Consider the following 23,123-nt stretch of genomic DNA (forward strand, 5'->3'; position numbering starts at 1 on the left):
TTCATGCAGAATTAGAGTTTATTGGGTAAATACTGATAAGAGTTTAACTCAAATACCTACAAGATATGTTTCTCCAACTGTAGGACATAAAACTAGTTATTCAGTGATTTTCCAGAATTTAAGTAAATTAAATTAGCAAAAAAAAAAAAAAAATCTTACGTATTATAGTTGCAAGAACTGTAATGAGATTAAAAATAATTATTGAAAACTCTGCTTTACATAAACTTCAGAATGTAAGCTAACATAAATATTTTCTTTCTTACCTACTTTACATCATATGTATTAAATGCTAAGAAATGCATGAAAAAAACATCAACACAGCTTAATCTCCAAATATAAAAAGAAAAACATTTTACAGGCAAAAGATTTGAACCAATGTTTTTATCCATTCTTAAAACTGAATAATTTAGCATTTAGTGATCATTTGTAGAGCCATACAGTTAGCTAGACCCTGTTTCTGGTGAAAGAACAGACTCTAGATCAGCATCAGGAAAGCTCAAGTTGTTACCACTATCCAGAAATAAATCCAGCCATGAAGGACTGACTGTATCACAGTGGCTGTCATTCGCCAGGACAAGAGAATTAGACATTATTTCTGCCATCGGAGGAGTTTCCACTTCTCCACTTCCACTTCTCAGGTCACCAGAACTTGAAGTTGTACTTTGATGCTGAGACACTGGGATGGCTTGTTGGTTCAGAAACACACCTGCCGTACTGTCAGTCAGGGCAGTAAGGGGTGAGTCAAACTGTCTTAAAGCACTCTTCAGTTCTGGTGATCTGTCAAAATGAACTGGTGGGAAAGCAACAGGATCAACTTGGCCAGAAGTGACATGCAGTGGCATCTGGGTTGAGGATGGTTCTGGTCCCATTTGTGAAAAAGCGTGACTGGTAGTTGGTGGTGTAAGAAGAGCACATGAAGAGAATTCTGTGAATGCAGAATGTTGGTTTATCCAGTTGTTTTCTTGAAACCGGAAGGAGGCTGAAAGGAAATGATCCTGGCTCACTGGTAGCATCTGTCCTCTTGGAACAGTGGATTCGTCCAACAGTATTGGCTGGGCGTGCAGTGTGGTCAGGCTGTCAGCTTTACGGAGCGCCTGATCCATCGTCAACGAGCTTTCCACTGTAGTAAATGATGATGAGCCTATGTGCAAGCAGATTATCACGGCAGCATAGTCTGAAATATAATTTCACGCTGCAAAAACAGAAGAAAACAAAATGGGTGAAACAATACGGCTTCTAATCAACCGTTTTTGCTTTCTACAAGAGCTTCCTCTTTCCACTAACTTGTCTAACAACAACAACTTTTAGATGGCAGTTTTACTTTTTAAAAACAAGTCTTTATAAAGCTACAGTTAGTAGAACTTGCTTTGTGACCTTGTATTGTAAAACACACTGCTCATGTTTCTCATCTGTAAATGGCTCAATGGGGAATTTATCTTCAGTCTGTAATCGTGTAGCTATCACTGTTGCCATCAGGATGTAATAAACCTAATTTAGAACATCCTGCATTTATATATATATATATATATATATATATATATATATATATATATATATATATATATGCATACATACACATACACACACAGTAAAAAGAAAAGTTAAAAAAATTATAATGATGATCAAATAGTAGGCTACTACTACTATTTTAAGCAGCAAGTGAGGTCTTTTAAAAAAAAAATTGGACAAATTTCCCCATTAGTTTATAACTTTTTTAAAAGTAGTCTGACCTTTTAGTGTTTAAAGGTAACTTTTTAAGCAGGCAGGTTGGGCAAAAGCCTAATAATAATGTAACTGTTGGCATCAGGTTGAAGAAACTCAGAAATGCTGTTAACAGCCAGACTGGGTCCAGGAGCTTCTCTGCCACTCTAAAAAAAATGTTTTTGTTGTTTTGTTTTTTATTAAAAAGAACAAAAAGCACAAAGTTACCCAGGAGATGGTCAGCTGCTCAGGGCTGAGTGGTACCTGATGGGTTGGAGCTCACGTGCTTTTCACCTGCAGGGAATCTGACTGAAGCAACTAATTACATGCATCACCTACACCTGCGTGAGCTGATCCCAAACTGGATACATGGCGAGGAAATATGACTTTTTGTAAGTACAATAAGCTCAATACATGACCCCAAACCTCAGTTTGGTAAGGAGTTTTTGTTATTCTCACTGGTTGTTAAGCCATTATGTTTAATATTAAACACTAAGCTGTGCTTTTAAAACTAGAAAGCTACAAAACATATGCATATGCATAATAATAATTGAGAAAGTGATTATAGCAATTGCAGACAGCTGCTGCACTTCTCTGTCTGCAATATCAATTTTTAAAATCGCGCTAGCTGTAGTTTGACCGTGTTTTTGCTAGCTTACAGCCTTGTTGCCATGGAGATTTTAGCCGCCAGCTAACAGAATTGATAGCCTTAGGATATCTGAACCCTTTCATGGAACTGTGAACTAATTGGCGGCTTGTGGACAGCATCTTCGTAATGTCCGCTTTTCAAAAGCAAAAGGTTACTTAATCTTTGCGTGACCGCGCATCGCGCCGAGGGGGCGCGTCGGTGTGCGCGCTCCCGACACCCACGTGCACGAGGCAGGCTGACACCTTAGCGGTCTGCTAAATCACTGCATTGGAGCAGGAGTAAAAGGGAGGGTGGAGGACACCGGCTGCCCTGCCTCCAATCCGCATGTGAGCAGACACACAGCAGGAAGGCAGAGCTCCATCACAGGGCAACAAAGGGACGCATGCTTCATTCACAACCTCTAATAAATAAGACAATTTAAAACACTTTCTGCTTATAGATCCTGTCTGATTGCATCTGTCCTCACCTCAAACTAAGGTAGGATATTGCACTGAGCTTACAAAATCTTAATCTTTACCATTCACTGGCTATTCATGTTTTAAGGATTAGCTTACAGCAACTTGCCTGTTCAGACTTTTTTGTCTTATGCTGTTAGTTTATGTAATTCATTGGAAATATGTTTTGCTAGATTGAAATGAGTCACTAGAGAGCATGAAATGGGTGTGACATGTTACTTCATTATGTCTTTATGAGCAGCATCAAAGCATGAATCAGTCAGGTGTAAAAGCCACTAGACTGGCAGATCCTAACTGTTCTGCTGTAATTTGTCATAGGAATTCAGATTTAGGATTTTGTCAAGTGTAAGCATTTTTTTCCCCCTTTTTATTTTAGAGAGTAATAACGCAATACAGTCATGGAGCTGGAGCATTTTGATGAACGGGACAAGGCTCAGAGATACACCAGAAGAGGCTCAAGGGGTAATGGGCTCCCCAGTCCCACTCATAGTGCTCACTGCAGCCTGTACAGAACCAGGACACTTCAAGCTCTGAGCTCAGAAAAGAAGGCCAAGAAGATCCGTTTCTACCGCAATGGTGACCGATACTTCAAAGGTATTGTGTATGCCATTTCTCAGGAGAGATTTGGGTCTCTAGATGCCCTCCTTGCAGACCTCACAAGATGTCTGTCTGATAATGTCAACTTGCCCCAAGGGGTCAGAACTATATATAGTGTTGATGGGACAACTAGGATCACCACGATGGACCAGCTTGTAGAAGGTGAGCTGTGCTTCTCAGTAGTTGTGAATATCATGTAGATTAAACTTGCAGTAAACAGGAAAGATCAGATTTCAAATCTGTTGCTTAATAGCTGAGGAAAAAATATGAACAATGCTCAATTTGTCTTGAACAGAAAAAAATGTAACACAATTGGTCTTTTTTTTTTAACATCCATGTCTTTGTCTTTACCATATTTGCAAGCTGATATCAAATATGTTGCGGTATTTTAATTTGCTGCAGGAGAGAGCTATGTCTGTGCATCCATAGAGCCCTACAAGAAGCTGGACTACACAAAGAATGTAAATCCCAACTGGTCAGTAGGTCCCAAGACTTCTGCGTCCGTTCGTGATCCTTCTTCCCTCGGTAGTGCCAAGGCTGGGCCCCAGGAAACCCGGGAGAGCAAAGACTTTATAAAACCCAAACTGGTAACAATTGTCCGCAGTGGAGTAAAACCTCGCAAAGCTGTACGTGTTCTGCTTAACAAGAAGACCGCACACTCCTTTGAGCAAGTCATGACTGACATCACAGATGCCATTAAGCTAGATTCTGGAGTCGTCAAAAGGATATATACTGTTGACGGCAAAATGGTAGGTCTTAACACCCTTAAAACTCAAATCTATCTGCTTATTTAGACCTCATGCCTTTTGTTTGCAGTATTACATTTCTGAGTGGGGCCCAAATAGAAGTTTTACGAGTTTTACATTGAAATGACTTGCACAAATCCAAAAAATGGCAGATATAATGAACATCTTTTTGTTTTATTTTAGGAAACAAGCTTGATATCTACAACTTCAAATCCTTTAATGTCTGAAGCAAGTTTCAGTGGTCTCTTTACACAAAGTGAAAGGAGGCATTTATCTTAGTGGCGAACCTTTATAAAGGTCAATGTGTTCCTCTGTTACACAATATGAAAGGAGATGCACTGATAATTCACTTCACTAACAAACATTATCATATACAGTATATTAGCAAGAACTTCTATAACAAGGCTTTTTATTTAATATCCCCTAAATAAATTGTAACAACTAAGAGTGCTTAGTATTTTACAGAGTACATTAACCTTGTGCATTTTTCTCGACCATTGGAACATTAATTGTTCAGAGGGGGAAACTTGGCGTACTACATAGCTGTACAGTTCCCTCCAGCAGACTTAATGTATTGCAGATGGACACTGACAATAACCAAGATGTTAAGCTTGTGTTATGGAGATGGTCTCTGTTCACACTGACTTCCTTTTTGAGTACTGCTTCTCATGGCAGAAGCTTAATCCAGCACATTGAAGCATTCTGTTCTTCAATCATGTCTCTGGGAATTGCTTCCTCACCCAAGTAGAAAGGCAGCCCAGTGTGTTCAAAGTCACCAGGGAATATTTCCTAAATGTATTACGAGAACTGGGTTTCTAGGACTCCATCTCATATTCCTACCAACAGTAGAAGATTATTAAATAGGATAATGTAATCGGTTCAGAGATTCACCACCTAAAAACAAAGCCTCTTGTATTCTTATTTCCAATCTATATGCATGAAATTGATTTTCCTGGACAGTGGTCATTTGCTTTGCAACAATAATTGTAAGCCAAGCAGTCACACTGCTCATGCTATCTACTTTGCCTGGAATTATAGGAGCCATGGGGAAACGGGACTTTGTAATGGGCTGATTTGGATGAACTATGTAGCAACTGCACAATAACTGACTAAGCATAAAAATAGGTCTTTGAAATGTTCAAAACTATTCCGTGAGCTCTCATTTGGCTGTGACTGTTTCTATGATGAATGCTTTTTGAAGATGGTTGCTAAGGGACACTAACTGCTGCAGAACAGTGAAGAAGTGATATAAAATATGGAAACTGTAGGTGTTTTGCAAAAGGGTTATCAGATGCATTCCTTGGTTAGCTATATTGTGCACCTGGCAGTGAGAGGGCACATTACTGAAGTATATTCCCATGGTAGGACCCACTCGGCAAAGAATACAAAACTGGCTACAGTGTACATCAGAGCATCTTGGCTTCACTTTTTTCTAAATAGGCCTTTTTGTGTGTGACTGGAAATGAGTTTCTGTATTTTTATTTTCCTGCACTATATTCAGAACTTTGTCATGTTGTGCCTCCAGATGGTCAAATGAGCACCCACAGGGATCAAAGGGCCAGTTTTCATGGGTGTTTAATCTTTAGTAAACCAACTGCTTGTGCTTTTACTGCAGAGTGAAATTGATCGGATCCATGGCATCGTCCAAGGCAGAGAGCAAAATCTAATTTAACATTGTTTGTTTGTTTGGTTTTTCATGTTTACATTGAGTTTAGCGTTTAATTTTTCTGTTCTTTTAAGGATATACCTGAGTGTGATCCCTTGTTTTCTGGTTATGCTACAGATGTGCACTATTTAGTGGCTTTTTGTAAAATCATATTTGTGGTTAATTGGTTTCAATAAAGGCAGTGGTTAGAGCTGTGGCCTCTCAGCAACAAAAAGGTCACAGGATCACCTCCCAGCCTGGGGCTTTTCTGGGTGGAGTTTGTATGTTCTCGCCTTGCAGGCGTGGGTTTACTCTCGATACTCTGGTTTCCTCCCACAGACCAAAAACATGCATGTTAGGTTAATTGGTAACTCTAAATTGTCTCTAGGTGTGAGTGAGAGCGTGAATGGTTGTTTGTCCCTGTGATGGACTTGTGACCTGTCCAGGGTGTCCCCTACCTCTCACACAGTGACTGCTGGAGACGGGCAGCGGCTCCACATAACCCAGAAAGGAGAAGCGGGTAAAGAAAATGGATGGATGGATGGTTTCAATAATGAACTGACTGTTGACTACAAAGTAAAAGTTAGTGATTTATTCCTGGTGCCCATCATGATGTGCACCACTAGTATGTTAAGTGGCACTTTAAAGTTTCAAACTCAGCAAAACTCAGCAGTAGGGGAAACAGACTTGGGGAAACAATTGTTGAACTATTCTCAAGAGCCATAGCCCACAAATTGTAAAGAATGAAACCCGCTAATGACATATTGACATTTAGACAAAAAACAAAAAAACAAAACTCAAACCACCACTTATTGTTTTGATCTCAGTGGTTTTGCCTGGTTTTTATTTATTTATTTTTTTTATTCTCTTTCCTTTTTTTAAGTAATTGTGTCTATTGCTGTAATAGAATGATAAAATAAATTGTCTATGTGGAGATTGTGTTTGGTGCTGTAATGAACATTTACATACAAAACTATACAAAAGCCTCATTTCTTTATTTTGCTTCAAATGAGATAAAGTTGTCAGTTTGCATTTTCACTTGAGGTGTAATTATTTTCAGTTCAGTACCTAACATTTTTCTTTATTTAAAAAAATAAATAAATACCTGCTAGGTACAGAAAAGGAAGTCATAGATCAATTTTTGCCAATCAATATTTGCACAGGATGCTCCTGGACCACAATAATTGTGTTTGTCAGATGGGTGCTGTGCTTCATGGAGCTGATGTGCCACAGAGCCACAAAGCAGAAGTAATCAATTTAACCACTAGATTCATATTTTCTCCAGCTATTCCATTTTATCAGAAGTTTGGCCATCTGCTTTTTTTCCCCCCAAAACTTCCGAGGTAAATTTTTCAAAATTATCTTTTTAAGAAATGGATAAGTCAATTTTAGAAGAGCCTGACTTAAACAAATCCATCGGTGGTCTGAAGCCAGACTGAGGGCAAAAAAAAAAATAGCTAATGACATTGTGCTCTAGTTGTCCTTGTTTACTCTGTCATGCTGTCTGCAGTTTGCTCTGTTCAGAGCTCCACATAGATTCTGACAGGTATTCTTTATGGATTTCTGTCCTCTCATTGTTTGTATCTGAGCTATTATTCTGACTGGTCTCCTTGGCAGCAGCTGTGCAGTCCACCCTCTAGAAGTTTGAGGTTTTCTTGGCAGAATGACCTTTTGACTTAGAATTGGTTTACTATATGTTGCTAATGAACACAGTTTGTATATTTTGTGAATAAGTGTATGTCTTGCAAACTGAGCATTTGCAACATTGCAGGATCCCCCAATAAAACCCAAAATTTAAGATTTTAGTTTGCAATCTAAAATGTTGCTGTTTAATAACATAATTTTTAATATAGTTTGCAGGGTGGTATAATACTTTCTCTTCTGCCTTTTTATTAGCTCTGTGCTTGATATCTCCGCACCTTTTAACTTTTACACTCCCCAACTTCTCATAAAAAAAAAAAACCCAAAACAAAAATAATAGTAAATTTTTATTTGACACACAAATGATTATGCTTTATAATAGGTAGTATCTGATTTAAACAAAATTTTGGGCATCATTGATGTGGAATGTACTTTAATTAAAATATATATAATTTTTTAACTTTATCCTGTTTGACTTTTTTGTAGGTTGATTATGGTACATAGTAGTGCTGTCTCAGTCAGTAATACATTTGAAACAAAATAAAACATTTATAAAATATACATTTGAAATGAAAGCTGAAGCTCTATGTTCTCTGACATACAACTGCATTAAAGTACACCCATAACTTTTTAGAGAGATCAAGACTCCTCTTGCATCCATCTGCATTTATTGATGCTGAAGCTAATTACAATAGGTTGTTACACAGCATATACATCCTTCTGTATTCAGTTTCTTTATGCCCAACAGTAAAAAAAAAAATTGTCTGTTTAATTTGAATCTTGGTCTTTTTTTTCTGAATAAAAGTGTAAATGCATTCACATTGGAGCATTATTTGTGCCTTCATGATCCGACTTTTTAAATGGATGAGTGATAATCTTATAGTAAATGATCCACAGTAAAAGGCCATTAAAATAATCTCCCACCGGGATTAAAATAATTAGACTTGTAGATGCTAGTGTCACAGATTGTGATAAATAAAAATGTTTTTTGTAGTTGGTAGTGTTGAGATTAATTAGTTCAGTTGGGTGTGAATATTTTTTTTTATCACAAAGAAATATGATTACTAAATTTGTCTGTCTCTTAATTGGTCATACTTCTCTTTATAGCCGATTAAATAATTTTATTATTTGTTTTGCCAGGTCACAAGCCTTCAGGACTTTTTTGGGGATGATGACATATTCATTGCTTGTGGTCCTGAAAAGTTTCGCTATCGAGATGATTTCAGTTTGGATGAAAGTGGTAAGTGATTTTTGACATGGGTGACCTTAGTATTGACTCCCAGATTGGTACTAAGGTCAAGTGTTAAACTTGCTGTGTTTGTCTTGTTTGTGACTTTGGTAATATAGAATGAATGCAAGCTTGTGTGTCTGTGTTGTGGTGGTGTTTTGTTTTAAACACTTGTCTATATAGTTTTAAAAAATGAATTGATGCTGGTACATCTACTACTACTTCAGCACATATCACAATGCATTGTTGAAAAACAAGGTTATTGTTACTGCTGCCACCCTTCCACATCAAAACTTTGTATTTGCAGTGTAAAGGCCAGATTTATTTAATAATTGTACAGAATGACACCACATACTCTAAATAGGGTTTTAAAAAGTTGATTGATCTAACGTTTTTATGGGTACGTTTTAAAGGATGGTAGCTGTAAAACAGTAGAATTGCAGTCTAAACAGTCAATGTGTTTTTTATTGTTTTTGTATAGTAAGGACATGTATATTAAGGCTGTAATATTTGCACTGACCTAATCTAGTTTTCAGAATATTTGAAATGTGTGTCCCCAGTCCGTTCTCGATTTTTGCACCTGGCCTTATGCTGAAACCTACACTGCACTTCAAGCTGTCCCATATTCAGAGCAGATATTTTATCATCTTGTTAATGTAGCAATACCATTTTATTTATGATTGTCTTTCTGTTCAAGAATGCAGGGTGGCAAAATCTTCATCATATGGTCGGCTCCCCTCAATTCAAGGTCTCTCTTCTCCAAGAAGTGGCGGGATGTCCCGGAGAAGCAAGTCTCCCTCATCCCCTGGATCAGGTAATTGTGTTACTGTCTTAGCATAAAAATCCAAAGTACATTTTTTTGTTTGTTTGTTGCTGATTTGGCTCTCTGCTTTCTCTACCATCAGCTAATGGCACTGCAGGCAGCCAGCTATCCACACCTCGTTCTGGAAAGTCTCCAAGCCCCTCAGCCACCAGTCCTGCCAGCCTTAGAAGACGACAGGTAATAGGATTTATACTTCTATAAGTAAACTAAACAGTTGTTTGGAGGTGTTGATAATGTATTACTACATCAATCAAGCTTGTAACAGTTTCAACATCAGTAGACAACAATTTAAATGTGTTATAGTAGATATAATAAACAAGCATTTAAATTAAATACAATTTAATTAAATTTAACAATTTCACTTCCTCAGATTATTTTTATGCAAATTCTTGCATGTCTTATTCAGATAATGACATTTGATTACTTTATTTACAGTATGTCACTTAAAATGAACTGTTTACATGGATGAAGAATGTCAGTTTTAGTTCACGTACAACCCAAGAATCAGCAATAATTTTTTTTGACTTCAAGGGTTATGCTGCACCCAAAGTGTGTTCTTGAGATGAGCAGTGTGCATCAAATCTGTGTAAACTGGCTGTGGTCATGGTTTTACAACTTTTGGCTTCTGATGTACAAATCTTTCATTTGTATTTCATACAAAGGGCTCTCAACACAGTGGCTCTTCGCTCTCGTTAGCTTCTACCAAAGTGTGCAGCTCTATGGATGAAGGGGATGGGCCTAACAGTGAAGGTATGACATTAAGTTCATTTTTAAATAGAAAAAATGGGCAAAAAGGACAAAAAATTATGCCTTCCTTAATTTATGTCTTTTAATTTTGCTTCAAAGCTGAACATTTGGATGAGTCCTCTGTAGTTCCTGCCTCCATAGCAGACAGGTACAAAGTTGGAAGGATTTTAGGTGATGGGAATTTCGCTGTGGTTCGAGAATGTGTGGAAAGATCTACTGGAAGAGAGTATGCTCTCAAAATAATCAGCAAAGACAAATGCAAGGGAAAGGTAAGTATGCCTGTACATTTGCTAAAATGAAGTATGGAATGAGAGAATTTGTGCTAATTCGTTGTTCTTTGGGATTATAATTTGCCTTTTCTGTTCTTTAAATTACACAGAATACAAATTAACCTAAAATTTGTCTATTCCATACACTGTAATAATGGAAAAGAAAGCTGTGTAGTTTTACATCTTATGGATTTGTATACATTAATCTCTTTAATTTGCTGTATTATTCAGGAGCACATGATACAAAGTGAAGTATCCATCCTTCGGCGTGTGAAACATCCAAACATTGTACTTTTAATTGAGGAAATGGACACCCACAGTGAGCTTTATCTTGTGATGGAGCTGGTTAAGGTACTTTGCATGTTATTACATGCAAAAATTCATTCTGTTTTTTTAAACACTTTAAAGTGGGTTTACAAAGTTGCTTTTAGAACTATCCAGTGGACTGTTTTGATAAGTCACCCTAAAATGTAGTTGCAATCATTATTAAAGGAAAGTGTTTATTTATCTTTTTTCCAGGGTGGCGATCTCTTCGATGCCATAACCTCTTCCAACAAATATACAGAGCGTGATGCCAGCTGTATGCTCTTCAACCTGGCAAGTGCTATCAAGTACCTTCACAGTCTCAACATTGTTCATAGAGACATTAAACCAGAGAATCTGTTGGTAAGTATGTCTTTACAAAACATCTCTGATGACCCATCCTTAGTCTTTGCCTTTTGCGTTTTATCATGCTCCATTTCTTTACTTTAACATGAAATAATTATATTTGAAAAATGATTGAATAAACTGAAATCATTGCTTATTTTACCCAGTTAATCTGGTGCTCTCCTTTCTTACACCTACTTTGTAAAGTTTGATTTTGGTTTAGAATTTATGTAATCCATTAAATCCAAATTGTGGCTGGGATATCTGAGATAGATTATAGTACATTGATTCATTTAACTTTGGCTGAGATAAAAAAACAAAAAAAAAACAGCCTCACTTCAAAGGTTTGTTCCTTAGATTTCTTTTTTTTAAGGTTTCCATGGTTTTATAACATGTACCTGAAACAAATATTTTCATTTGTTTCATGGCTGTTAGACGCTTCCTAAGCAGAAGGAAACGTGCGATCAAAAGAAATCATACATTACCATAAAATGCCATACATCATTGGCTGTGTTCAGAGTTTTTGTTTAAGACACAAATGAAACTGCTTCATAAATGTCCTAAAATTAAATAGTTTTAACATTTTTTTCATTTATAATCTGGTTTATAAAGCTTAAAGAGTGAAAACTATTTGATATGCAGTTTTGTATGCATCCTCTTATAGTAAAGTTTATTTAAAAAGGTTCTTCACATCAAAGTATATAGATTATAGTAATGTAGCTGACATGGTGAGAATATCTCATCTAGCTGTACCAAGAATAGGGCAGCCACTTTTTTTTTTTTTTTTAGAATTTTGCTTCCTCATCATTGTGGCTCAAACTTTTGAAAATCTTATGTCTGTAGAAAGTTAATTAATTTATTAAATTTTGTTTGACAAATGAGTGTCACTCAACAGTACTCCAGCAGTATGTAACATCTTTATCTATTTTTTTTTCTCAGTATCCAAACCATTATCACAATTGTTAACACTAGTTTATTGACATAAATAAGAACTTGAATAAGTTTAGGGTACAAATTCTGTTGGATTAGGGAATTTTGTCCATCCATCCATCCATCAATCATCTGCCGCCTAATCCAGAGTCGGGTTGTGGGAGCAGCAACTTGAGCAGGGAAGCCCAGACATCTTTCCATAGCCTCCTCTTATAGCTCTTCCAGGAGGATTCCAAGGTATTCCCAGCCCAGCCCAGAGACATAGTCTGTCCAGCATGTCCTGGGTCTTCCCCAGGGTCTCCTCTCAGTTGGACTTGCCTGGAACACCTTCCTGGGGAGGTGTCCAGGGGGCATCCTTACCAGATGCCCGAATTTGGAATTTTGTCAAGAAATGTTTTTGTGTTTTATATATGAAATTGTGTTGAAAGCCTGATTTAAAATCAGCAGGCTTTTAAACCTTTAATAACTGCTACTTGCTGACCTTTTTGTTTACTTTCTCTCTTCTCCCACAGGTGTATGATCATCCTGATGGTAGTAAATCTTTGAAGCTGGGCGATTTTGGCTTAGCTACTGTTGTCAATGGTCCTCTCTATGCTGTTTGTGGAACACCCACCTATGTGGCACCAGAAATTATTGCTGAAACAGGGTAAGGCACAACATGAGTATTGGGGAAAGAAAATGGTAATTTTATGTTCTATGTCGAGAAAGCTTTAGTTTCTCAAACCTATCTTTTTTTCCTTGTAGATATGGTCTTAAGGTTGACATTTGGGCAGCTGGTGTCATTACTTACATACTGCTTTGTGGCTTTCCTCCCTTCCGTGGGTATGTGCTTCTGTATTAGCAGTTTGCATTATAAAACATATTTTACTATTAATGTTTTTGTTTTCACCTAAATTAAACTTAAATACATCATTAGGCAGTTCTATTTGATCACTCTGTAGGCTGTTATTGTAACTTATTTTGAGGTTTTTAATATATTCTTTTTTTTTTTTTCAGTACTAGAGAAGACCAGGAAGCCCTTTTCGAACAAATTTTGAAGGGCCAGCTGGATTTTCCAGCACCATTCTGGGACAGTGTGTCTGACTCTGCAAAGGTTTTGTGCTCTCATTTCTCATGATTATTCTTCATGTTACTTACCAAAGTCTCTCAGAGCAGATGCTGATCTTTGTTTATATGATTTAGGATGTTTAATGAGTAACATATCCATCTTTAGGCTCTGATCAGTGGGATGCTGCAGGCAGTGGTGGATCAAAGATACACAGCTATACAAGTGCTTGATCACCCCTGGGTCAATGTAAGTCCAGCATTTCATAGCAAACCAGTACAGATGATGAATACAGTAATGTAATGCAGCACATGGAGTTCTAAAGTACTGCTGTCTGTTTAAAAATAAATGTTATTATTATTTTTGTTTCTAGGGTGATGGTCTATCAGAGAAAGAGCATCAACTTCCTGTTGCTGGAAAAATCAAGAAGCATTTCAACTTTGGACCGAAGCTCACCAGCACTACAGCAGGAGTGTCAGTAATTACAGTAAGCACTGATCTGTCCTCCATCACACACTGACACTGCATGCAATTCAGCTTTAATATGGTACTTATTTTAGCCTGCTTTTAATGCTTTGCCATTTGAAGCTTTAAATTTCTACCACATTAGCTATGAAGCTACTGCTTGTATTCTGAGCAAAAGGGTATTTTTCTAGTATCGTCTGCTTTTACAAAGCAGAAAATTATCGGCTTCCCTTTTTGTTACATTGATGGCAACTTCCCTTCATTCTTCTGTTTACATGACTACATCTGTCCTTGCTGTGCTACTGTCCCATCTGAGTCCTCCTGTTTGCTCATCACAGACTGTCAGCACTGTTGTTTGGAGATCTTTCACTTCACTTGGATATATACATATATTCATTAGGTGTAGTTGATAGAATTTTAACTTGATTGTTTTAAAGCTTAGTGAACTGCATACCATGTATTGTTGACAAAAAAGGGTAGTTAAAGAGAGTAGCCTCTCTCTGTATTTCCAAATATTGGATTAAAAGCACTTGGCTGTCAGTTTTTTTGGAAATATTTACCATTTTACAAAATGTCAGCTGATGGTGACATGTCATTATTCTAGCAGTGTCATAGCTGTGCTCAGAAGTGTAGAGTTTGTCACCTTACTGATAACAAGGTCAATAATGTTTTGAGTTCAACGTGATTCTCTGAGTTGCGTTCATCTCCCTCTGCCCAGTTGGACCAGGACTTAACCATCCAGAAGTCAGGGTCTTTGGACCAAAACCAACATCCAGGATTAAACTGGATAAGGTATGACACAGCAAAGTGCTAAAGTGCAGTGAGTGCTTTCATGGCAAAGTGCTGGCAGTCTTCATTTCTCATCCCCCAAGGGTTTGACCCATCATCCATCAGCTGAGGGTTTCTTCTTTTTTTTTTTTCTTCTTCATGCATCATCAGTTTATTACATTATCTCACTTGTGCTATTGTACAGTTCCAGTGCAGTCTAATTTGATATTCCCTTTGCATTAAAGTGTTTTAGTAATGCAAACTGCATTTGATGATTCATATCACAAACTGAGCATCAAAATGTTTTTCTTTCGTGATGAGTGTTGAGTGATTTTCAGCTGGTGAGTTGTCACCCAAAAGTAGGTTGTGGACCCATTTTCAGTGGATTGTGGGCAATTGCCTGGAGAAAAAAAAGATTCAATATTCTGATTGATCTAATTGGTGTCAGCCTTACCGTTGATGCTGGAATAAGTGACTGAATAATTTTAATACAAGATTCTTTGTTATATTATCAGTGGGTGGATACTAAGCTAAAGCTACATGTTTCGAGTCTTTTTGAAACTACTTTTCAGTAGTTGGACTTGTTTATTTCATGCATGTGCTAAATTTGAGAAGTTTAAAATGTTCCTCAATTTGGGCCACGGCTTGTCATTAAGTGATGATGGGTCCTAAAGCTAGACCAGTTGAGAACCACCCCATGCCTATAAACATAATCTTTAGGGCATATAGTGCTGTGGACTCAACCTTTTTTGTTTGTTTTGTGTCAAGTTTTGCATGAGTGTGTTTTTAAGAAGTTAAAATCTCAGAAGAATCTTGTGATAGCTGCAGCTTTTATATTCTAACATTGTTTCATCTAAAATTAACTCCGTACACGGTCCTGAGAACCTAACCTGTGCTGCTGTTACCCCCTCTCAGACCACGCCACTTGATAAAGAGAAGCAAGTTTTCAGAAGAAGATGCCACAAGGATGTAAAACTTGTTCCCAGCCTTCCACACATTACTGGTGCCAGCACCTCGAACAGTGCCAACTTGGTCTTGTCTCCTGCTGGTTTCACCTCGGAGTCTGAAGATTATTCCCCAAACTCAGCTGGCACTGTTCATTCACCCACTTCTCCATTCTAAACTTTCTTGAAATTACAACACTGTCTGGTCTTTTTTGAGGAAAGTTAGGGTAGGGGAAAAAAAAAATCCAACATTGTGTACAGTCTGTTATGTAGGACATTCAGACCCCATAATAACTTTTATCCATTTTTACATGAAATACATTCAAGATTAAAGGAAACCTCACTGAAATAAAAATACAACCTGATAGCATGCAACAACTTCTAAGTGGATATAAAATATTTACATTTTTAATAATTCAAAGTTCAAAACAGTCAACTTTAATTTGTATTTGTTTTTCCACTCAGAAATCACTGGTTTCTTCTTGTACTGCAGAGCCCTCTACAGGTTTATATTGTGTATTGCAGGATTGACCACCAGATTTGGTTTTCTTTGAATGCATACATAGACACCTTAGCTTCTGAATAATGTTTCAGTATAACATTTAGTTCATACATTCCAATTTAAAAATGAAATCTTTACTAATTTACCTCCTGCCATTTTAACAGCATTGGTCAACTTTTGTGTACAGACTTCTTTGTGCTTTAGGGCCCAAAGTTGGGGTGTATAAGTCTTGCACCTTTTTGGACATTAGTAATTTAAAAGAAATGCTGCTATACTGTACCATAACCATCATCTGGACTGAACAGAAACCTTGAGGCGAAATTCCCTGTTTTATAGTAGCTTGCCTCTTAAAACGAACATGGGGTGCTAATGTTTGCCAGTTGGTGTAATTTAACCGTGCACTCAAAGGTTACCAAGATGTAGCTCTTGGTAGAGTGGCTGTAATGGTGGTGGTGCAAATGAATGTTAGTGCTGTGTAGCATAGTCATGGCACATGTGGGCTTGATTGCATTTAAGTGCACTGTCCAATAAGCACAAAAGGAAATATGCCCTTTTAAAACGCTGAAATGACATACTGTGTTGTTGGTACTGTTGAGAAATGATTAACACACTTCTCTATCAGATGGGTGCAACATGAATCTTTCAAGTTAAATGTTTAAAAATTCAACAGTGCTTCCAGTAAAAAAACACTTTTGAATTAGTAATTTAAGCAGCTCTTTTGTTGAACATATCTTTGATCAAGCAACTCCAACCTTCTGTGGAGTCGGATCAAATATTCATGGATGTGAATGTCCTTTCGACCTCAGAGCCCCTAACCTGCACGTGTGCTAATATACATTCATTCAGCTGTTCTGGTCTTCTCTATTTGATATATTTGTAAAATATGAAACATTTGCTGCTGTAATAGTCTTTATGAATGTATTTCAGTTCTGGTGAATGTCCATGGTCATTGATAGCAGAATTAGGACATCTGTATGTGTTTATACAGAAGTTAACAGCTTTGTAATGTCATTGTTGTAAAAGGGCTTTCATGTTTTGTTTAGAAGGAAGAGAACCAAAAACAAGGAACTCAAGTTATGATGGTAAGTGACAAAAGGACAATATGTTTGCTGTAACTTCATGTTCATGTAGTTTTTGGCTAAATGTTAATGGAATGTTAGATTGTGAATGGTGATGTTTTGTTGAAGCAGAGGGAGACTGTGATTGCCATTTTATTCAACCATATTCTGTAAGGATGCATGAAGGCAACTTGAATGAGGAACAAAACGGAAATAAATTTGTTGTAGATAAGTCAAATTTTCAACTTATTTTTGGGGTGGGTGGTGCATGCTTCAACTGTGATGTCAGTGTCCGTAGTTAACCAGCAGATGGCAGTATGAGCAAATATCATAGATTACCTTTAACTCTACTTTTCATTTGCAAATTTTCTATAATAGAAGCGGCATAGTCGACCAGTTTAACTTGAAACTTTCAAGTACATTTGCTCTTTATTTTAAAAAAATGTAATTGAATTTTGATGTCATTGCAGTCTTTGACCATGTTCCATTTCAACAAAAATGTATGCAAACTGCTGGCAGCACAGCTGAAATTACATGAAATCTCAAAGCACTGCTTAATAAATTAAAATTTTTTCAAACTTTAATTCAAAATGAAGACTGTTCTGCATGAAAGCAAAGTAAACCCAGTGTCTTTACAGTCTCTTGGCATGCAAAATTACTGCTTTTGGTAAGTTGGTGTCATGTAGCACCTGTCTTTAAAAGAAAAAAATATATATATTTGCATATTTTTGTTTGTTTAAAGATTGACACACAGCTCATAACAATCCTTTGATTTGATAGCTTTGATCATCATACCAAAAATAGAGCAGTCATTTTTGTCCTGTTCATCAATAGGACATGCCACAAAACAAAAAAACCTTCCTTGGACCCATTTAGCAACAAAGTGATATTGCTTACAAGAGCATGGAGGGATGGTATTAACTGCTGGTTATGAATACACATACTTAAAATAGTTAGGCCAAAATTGGAACAAAAGATGGCAAACTGAAAAAATACAATACTATTAATATCTGAAGTGACATCAATTACATGATATTTTAACAAATCCACTACAAACAGAATAGATTTTATCAAACAAGTCTGGTATTTAATCGTGTGGACACACTTGTTAAACTCTTGTTGCAAAAGTCTCACAATATATTTTTTTAAGTAGTTGTCTGATAGCTAAGAGTTTTAAATTAAAAATAAATATGGAAATATCAATTTACTGTTGACATATCAAAAACATTTATCACAAAGGACTAAGATCACACTGAATTTGACTTCTCTTCCATATTAACAAACAACAAACATGGACATTTTCTTTTCACAGACAGACATTTAACCACTGTATAAGTGCAGACAATGGCCTTCCACATGTAACTATCCAACAAATATCTAACTGCGAGAAAGACAAGTTCAACATAAATTCATGGCTTGCATGATGAAACGGTGATAACGTGTCAAACACCATTTTGATCTTTTTTTAGCTTAGAAAAACTTAACTGTCTATACTCACAGATAAGCCTTTGGCCTAAAAGTATTTGAAAAATTAGTTGAACAAATGTGCAAATGTTCTTAACAGAAGTTGCTTTTGTTCACAGTTTGAAAAGAAAACATTTAGTATTTTTAATATATGTAATTGTTACTATCTCAGTTTCTCTCTCTCTCTCTTTTTGTAGAACAGTTCAGCTTAAATCAGCTGGAGATGACGTTAGTTGTTGTTGTTCATGTAAGACATGAAAGTCAATGATGTGTCCAGATTGTTCAGCAGCAGAGAAAAAGCAATATGTTTACCCAAGAGATCAGATGAACATATGTAAGGACGTCAAATTCTTTCTCATCCTGAAGTTCTCCTGTAGGCTTGACCTCTTCAGTGCTGCCCATCTTTGTCACAGGTTGATCTTTTAACTTTCCAAATCTTTCTGAAGGTATTTATCTCATCAATACCTGTTTTGGTGTTCGTAGTGCCATCGGTTGAAATCTATGTTAAATGCCACAATACTGCCAGATGCCATACCTGTGATTAAAGTCCTAAGGAAGAATAAAAAACAAACAAATATGAAGTTACATTAACTAAAAGCAGATTATGTGAAGAAAACAGAATTACTGGTTGTTTTATGTGTTCAAAAGCACAAGGAACCAACCTATACATTTTTATTGTTGAACATACAGGGGGTTATAAGTAATTTTCTAGTTTTCTCACACAACTGACATTGACTACAAAGTCCTGGTGCCTTTCTGCAACCTTTTGTCCATGCCTGGCTGGTACGTACAAAAGCCACCGATTCTTCAGGGTCACATTTTACTTCTACACCCCTAGGGCCTTAACTTTCAAGCACAATGAACAGAGCTGCTGCAGAATAGCCCTCTGTAAATGCAGTTATATAACTCAGCTCACTTCTGCTGACCTAATGTCAATTTACTGAAGCAAAAGGTTGTAAGGAAAGGGTTTTTTTTAATTTATTTTTTTTAATATACAACAGATTTGTTAAATGAAATTGCAAAAAAGGTCATACTTAAAATAGCAATTTTAGTCTAGGGATAGTTTAACAATAATAATAAAAAATCTTATGCTTGTCTTCTGGGGTTGCACATTTATTTATGTTGGTGCTGACTTTCTTTCCTTCAGAAGTAGACCTGTGTTTTGGATGTGTTTGTAACACTTAAGGGATGTTTAGCTTGTGATTAAATAGACTTTTAAAGCCCTAAAGTGAATCCTGTCACCTCTAAGATACTGTCTGAGAACATTATGACTCAAACAATTTTAAAGAATACAAACTGCTGACCTGCCAGTAGGTTTGTATAGCTTGTGAACTTGCTGTTATACAATATATGATAATTTCAATATTTTGGTAATTTCTTTCTATACAACTGTAGTTCTTTCTCTAGCTAAAATATGCATTGAGGCATTAAACAATTTTAACATTTATACTAACCTAAATTCACAAACATGCAAGCAGAGAAAGTCTCACATATTTATAGAAAATTATTCTAAACTGACCAACCATTTCTTTTAAACGGTGTTTAGGATAATATGTGCTCTTAAACAAAGACTAAAATTAGCCAAAATCTAATTTATTACCCGAATTCACCTTTTTATCACAATAAATGTTAACTGTGTTTGTTCATTAGGCATAGTCACACTAAGGTTTTATCACATTTTTAGATGTTAAAAAGCACCATGAAGTGATTTTTTTAGTTAACGCTTTAAAACGGGTTCAAGCTTGTCTACTTTACTTCTACATAGTTAAATGAGCAGTGGCCAATTGCAGAGGAAAACACTGAATCAGAAATGTAAATGTGATTCACATTTGGTTTAAATTTTTAATATCAATCATAAAACTGCCCAGCCTTACCTTTGATCATGTGATAGGTCCATGGCTCGGATGCCTGCATCACAGCCTGGATAGATGTAGAGCTTTCTGAAGTCACAAGCCTGCCACACCTCCACGATGCCGTTATCTCCACCTGTCACCAGGTTGTGCCCATCGCTGCTCAGTAGAACTGCCTTAAGGAGAGATAAAGAAGAGTTCAACATGTCACCTCCACTTTAACATTTATTCTCTCTTTTACACATTTTCTTGCTGCAGAATGTATCTGGATTTATGTACCAGCACTGAACAAGAAAAAAAATAGTTTTAAAATTTGTAGCAAAATTTCTCTTAATTTCTAATCTATTATTTGAATATTTCTACTATAGGATAATGGAATTCTGCAAGATAAGATCTAGGACACAGATGGTACTTGTTTCAAGCCTATTGCACAAGTCAGATTGACCTCTTTATTGATTTCTTTACGGTTTCTGAGATTGATCAGAAGATAAGCAGGTTTTAGACAGTATATGAGTTTAAGTGCGTAAGATCTAAACTGTTCATGTACATAAAAATGTATTCCTTTCATTCATTAAGTATATTAATGTCAAATCTCTTTACCCTGGTGGAGTCATTGACCTCCATTTGTGCCAGAAGCTTTCCATTAATGCTGAAGTTGCAGAAGCGGCCCCTCTCATAGTAGATGATGCAGTGGCCTTCGCTGGACACTGTGATGAGTCGTGGACATTGATGGTTATCAGGTCCCTCCAGAGCACGCAGCAGGTCCCCTGTTATGGTGTGGACCAGACACGGACCCTCTGCCGAACCAAAACACAGAAGTGTGAGCCACCTGTCCTTCTGTGCTCCAATTTCTCACCCAGACAATTTCTTTGACAAAATGGCTAAACTGATCTATTCACTGAAAAGGCAAATATTACTGTATTTTTGCCCATGTCAAAGTAAGGTTCCATATTTGCCAGTGTTTTAGTTGAGAGCACAAGTGTTCCTGATGCTGCCCTTTTCCTGATGAAAGCTACATGAAGAGGTGAAGAAGCTCACTGACCTTTGGCTCCACTGATGACTAGGCCCAGTTCTGCACAGACTGACACACATGCTACTTCTTGGTCATGACCAGTCAGAACTGCTCGTGGGGATGGATAGTCACCTAAAAGATGAGAGAGTTACAATATCATTAAACAAGTTAATAGGTTAATGTCAATAAATCTGTTGTGCTACTTCAAAGATGCAGTTTAAACTTCCAAGTAATTATTTGTTAGTAAAAGTCACAAATACAAGTTCTGTAATTGTTCTACTGAAAAGGAAATTCTTTTGAATTGTTATGTAAATGTATGGATGCTGTGATGGCTGCCAAAGCAACTTGATTTCATCCCACGTGGCGTTTGATTGATGATATCTGGGGGAGAGGTTAGTGAGGGGTGTTTTATGGCACCTGCAGCCACTGACCCTGACTACTTGCTACAGTGAGGAAAGTATTAGTGTCTCGAAAATTCGTTGATCACAAAAATATTATACCTTTCATGAACATCACTTATTTTAATCAACCATTTTGATTTAAAAAAAAAACAAGAAAATGCTTAAAAGTATTATTTGAATTATTAATTAACAACAAACAAAAGAATGTAAATTAAATTAAAAAAAATAATTTATTTACAACAATAAAGATGAACTTCCCAATTATCTATTGTTTATCATTGTTTTTGTTTCTTTGTTGCTTTTTTTAAATATATAGTTTTGTTGTATTTTTTTAAACTTGGGAAACGTGTCAAAGTCACACCTCTGAATATATTGAATTTTGGTGTCCACGTGTGACAGTATTTTAAGTTTATGACAGAATCACCATAAAAAGATAATATAGACATGTGTTCGACCCCACCACCTTCATCATCTCATCCACTAGCTTGGTATGTCGCCTCCACAGCTGCAGCTGTCCAGCCAGTCAGCTGGACTGTGATCGATGCATATTAGTCCCTTAGAGACTAGGACCTGAGCAGCCCTGTCAGTCCCAGCGCCCTTTGCTGAGGGGACTGAATAGGACAAGTGTCAAAAAAGCCTCCAGGGAGCAAAAGCAAGCTCACCTGCCCAACAAAAGATTCAATCATCCTGCATCAAATACCTCGTCTTGTGGTAGCCCTTGGGACAGTGGATTCAGCCACCACAATTAACCTGGTGCAAATATCCCCTCATACCAGTGTGACGAGCCAAGTCTGAAAAGCCAGGCCATGATTGAGCTGCAAGTTATTTTAATTATTACAAATCTGAAATGCATGCAGCCCTTTTGGGGCCTGAGTGAAATCAATTTCTTGCTCTTGCCACACCTGCAAGATGAGGGAGCAGTGGTCCAGTACACTGCTGCTGGATAGCCAGACAACCTTTAACAAGCATTACAGAAAATATAATAGGCATGAAATTAGGGTATTGAATTGAGGCCTGCCATTGTGACCATATGAAAAGGTGGTTGTGGTTCATGCCATCTATATTTATACTTAAGTATTGTTATTTACCTGCATTGTATATGTAGATCTACAAGATTTGGGTCAATTTCAACTCCTCTTCTAATTCCACTTTCCTATTTTTTAGCATTCTACCTCCTTCAGTTTTTCCCTTTGTCCACTGAAGATAAATTGTGAGCAGTGGAAGTGTGAATATCAAGGGAATACTATTTTCCTGCTGCAGTAACACAAGTGTTGTTGCCCCTTGCTAATTGGAGGCATCCAAGCTGAAATTCTTAATTAACTGTCAAAGCCTCAGTAAAGTTAATTAGAGGACACTTGCAACTAATCCGAAGCTCCTAAAATCTTGACAATTGGAGATACGAGATCGCCAAATATACACACACTGTAACATAGCACCCAGAGAAAGAAAAAGTTAAAAACACTGGTTTTTTTTTATTCTGACCTTTTCTTTAAATCACAAATAATAGTCTATTCTTTGTACCAGACTGTAACAGT

The 23,123-nt window shown here is 36.8% G+C and overlaps 2 protein-coding genes across 4 annotated transcripts in view; one reads left to right on the forward strand and one right to left on the reverse strand.

Annotated features, from left to right (window-relative positions):
- The first annotated feature begins 2,179 nt into the window (after positions 1–2,179).
- On the forward strand, positions 2,180–17,099 carry LOC108235970 (serine/threonine-protein kinase DCLK1). 2 transcript variants are annotated; one of them, XM_017416334.3, is made up of 17 exons: positions 2,180–2,827; positions 3,182–3,564; positions 3,805–4,151; positions 8,575–8,674; positions 9,360–9,476; positions 9,568–9,662; positions 10,148–10,235; positions 10,332–10,501; positions 10,733–10,852; positions 11,021–11,167; positions 12,592–12,725; positions 12,824–12,901; positions 13,076–13,172; positions 13,293–13,373; positions 13,498–13,611; positions 14,308–14,381; positions 15,273–15,452. In XM_017416334.3, exons 2-17 carry the CDS (start codon positions 3,204–3,206, stop codon positions 15,328–15,330), a joined length of 2,181 nt encoding a protein of 726 aa, XP_017271823.1. In that variant the 5' UTR covers positions 2,180–2,827; positions 3,182–3,203; the 3' UTR covers positions 15,331–15,452. The 2 variants fall into 2 exon arrangements, with proteins under 2 accessions (XP_017271823.1, XP_017271822.1); XM_017416333.3 differs by lacking the exon at positions 14,308–14,381 and having other exon boundaries at positions 2,183–2,827; positions 15,273–17,099.
- Positions 17,100–17,419: 320 nt separating this feature from the next.
- The window catches only part of nbeab (neurobeachin b), a 179,904-nt gene continuing 174,200 nt past the window's right edge, over positions 17,420–23,123 (reverse strand). For both annotated transcript variants that reach the window (XM_037980314.1, XM_025005976.2), the window contains 4 exons: positions 21,218–21,319; positions 20,776–20,972; positions 20,200–20,351; positions 17,420–18,874 (listed from right to left, as the gene is read on the reverse strand). In XM_037980314.1, the coding sequence (XP_037836242.1) occupies positions 18,784–18,874; positions 20,200–20,351; positions 20,776–20,972; positions 21,218–21,319 (542 nt within the window). In that variant the 3' untranslated portion in view covers positions 17,420–18,783. The remainder of the gene's footprint in view (positions 18,875–20,199; positions 20,352–20,775; positions 20,973–21,217; positions 21,320–23,123) is intronic.

The sequence above is a fragment of the Kryptolebias marmoratus genome, linkage group LG2, assembly GCF_001649575.2.
Source record: "Kryptolebias marmoratus isolate JLee-2015 linkage group LG2, ASM164957v2, whole genome shotgun sequence".
Lineage (NCBI taxonomy): Eukaryota > Metazoa > Chordata > Actinopteri > Cyprinodontiformes > Rivulidae > Kryptolebias > Kryptolebias marmoratus.

Excerpts from the sequence above, each read along its gene's own strand:
- LOC108235970 (XM_017416333.3), top strand. The coding sequence starts at position 3,204 with ATGGAGCTGGAGCATTTTGATGAACGGGACAAGGCTCAGAGATACACC. Across the intron at positions 10,236-10,331 it reads GGATGGGCCTAACAGTGAAG|CTGAACATTTGGATGAGTCC; the intron begins GTATGACATTAA and ends TTTGCTTCAAAG. Across the intron at positions 13,374-13,497 it reads TTGATCACCCCTGGGTCAAT|GGTGATGGTCTATCAGAGAA; the intron begins GTAAGTCCAGCA and ends TTTTGTTTCTAG.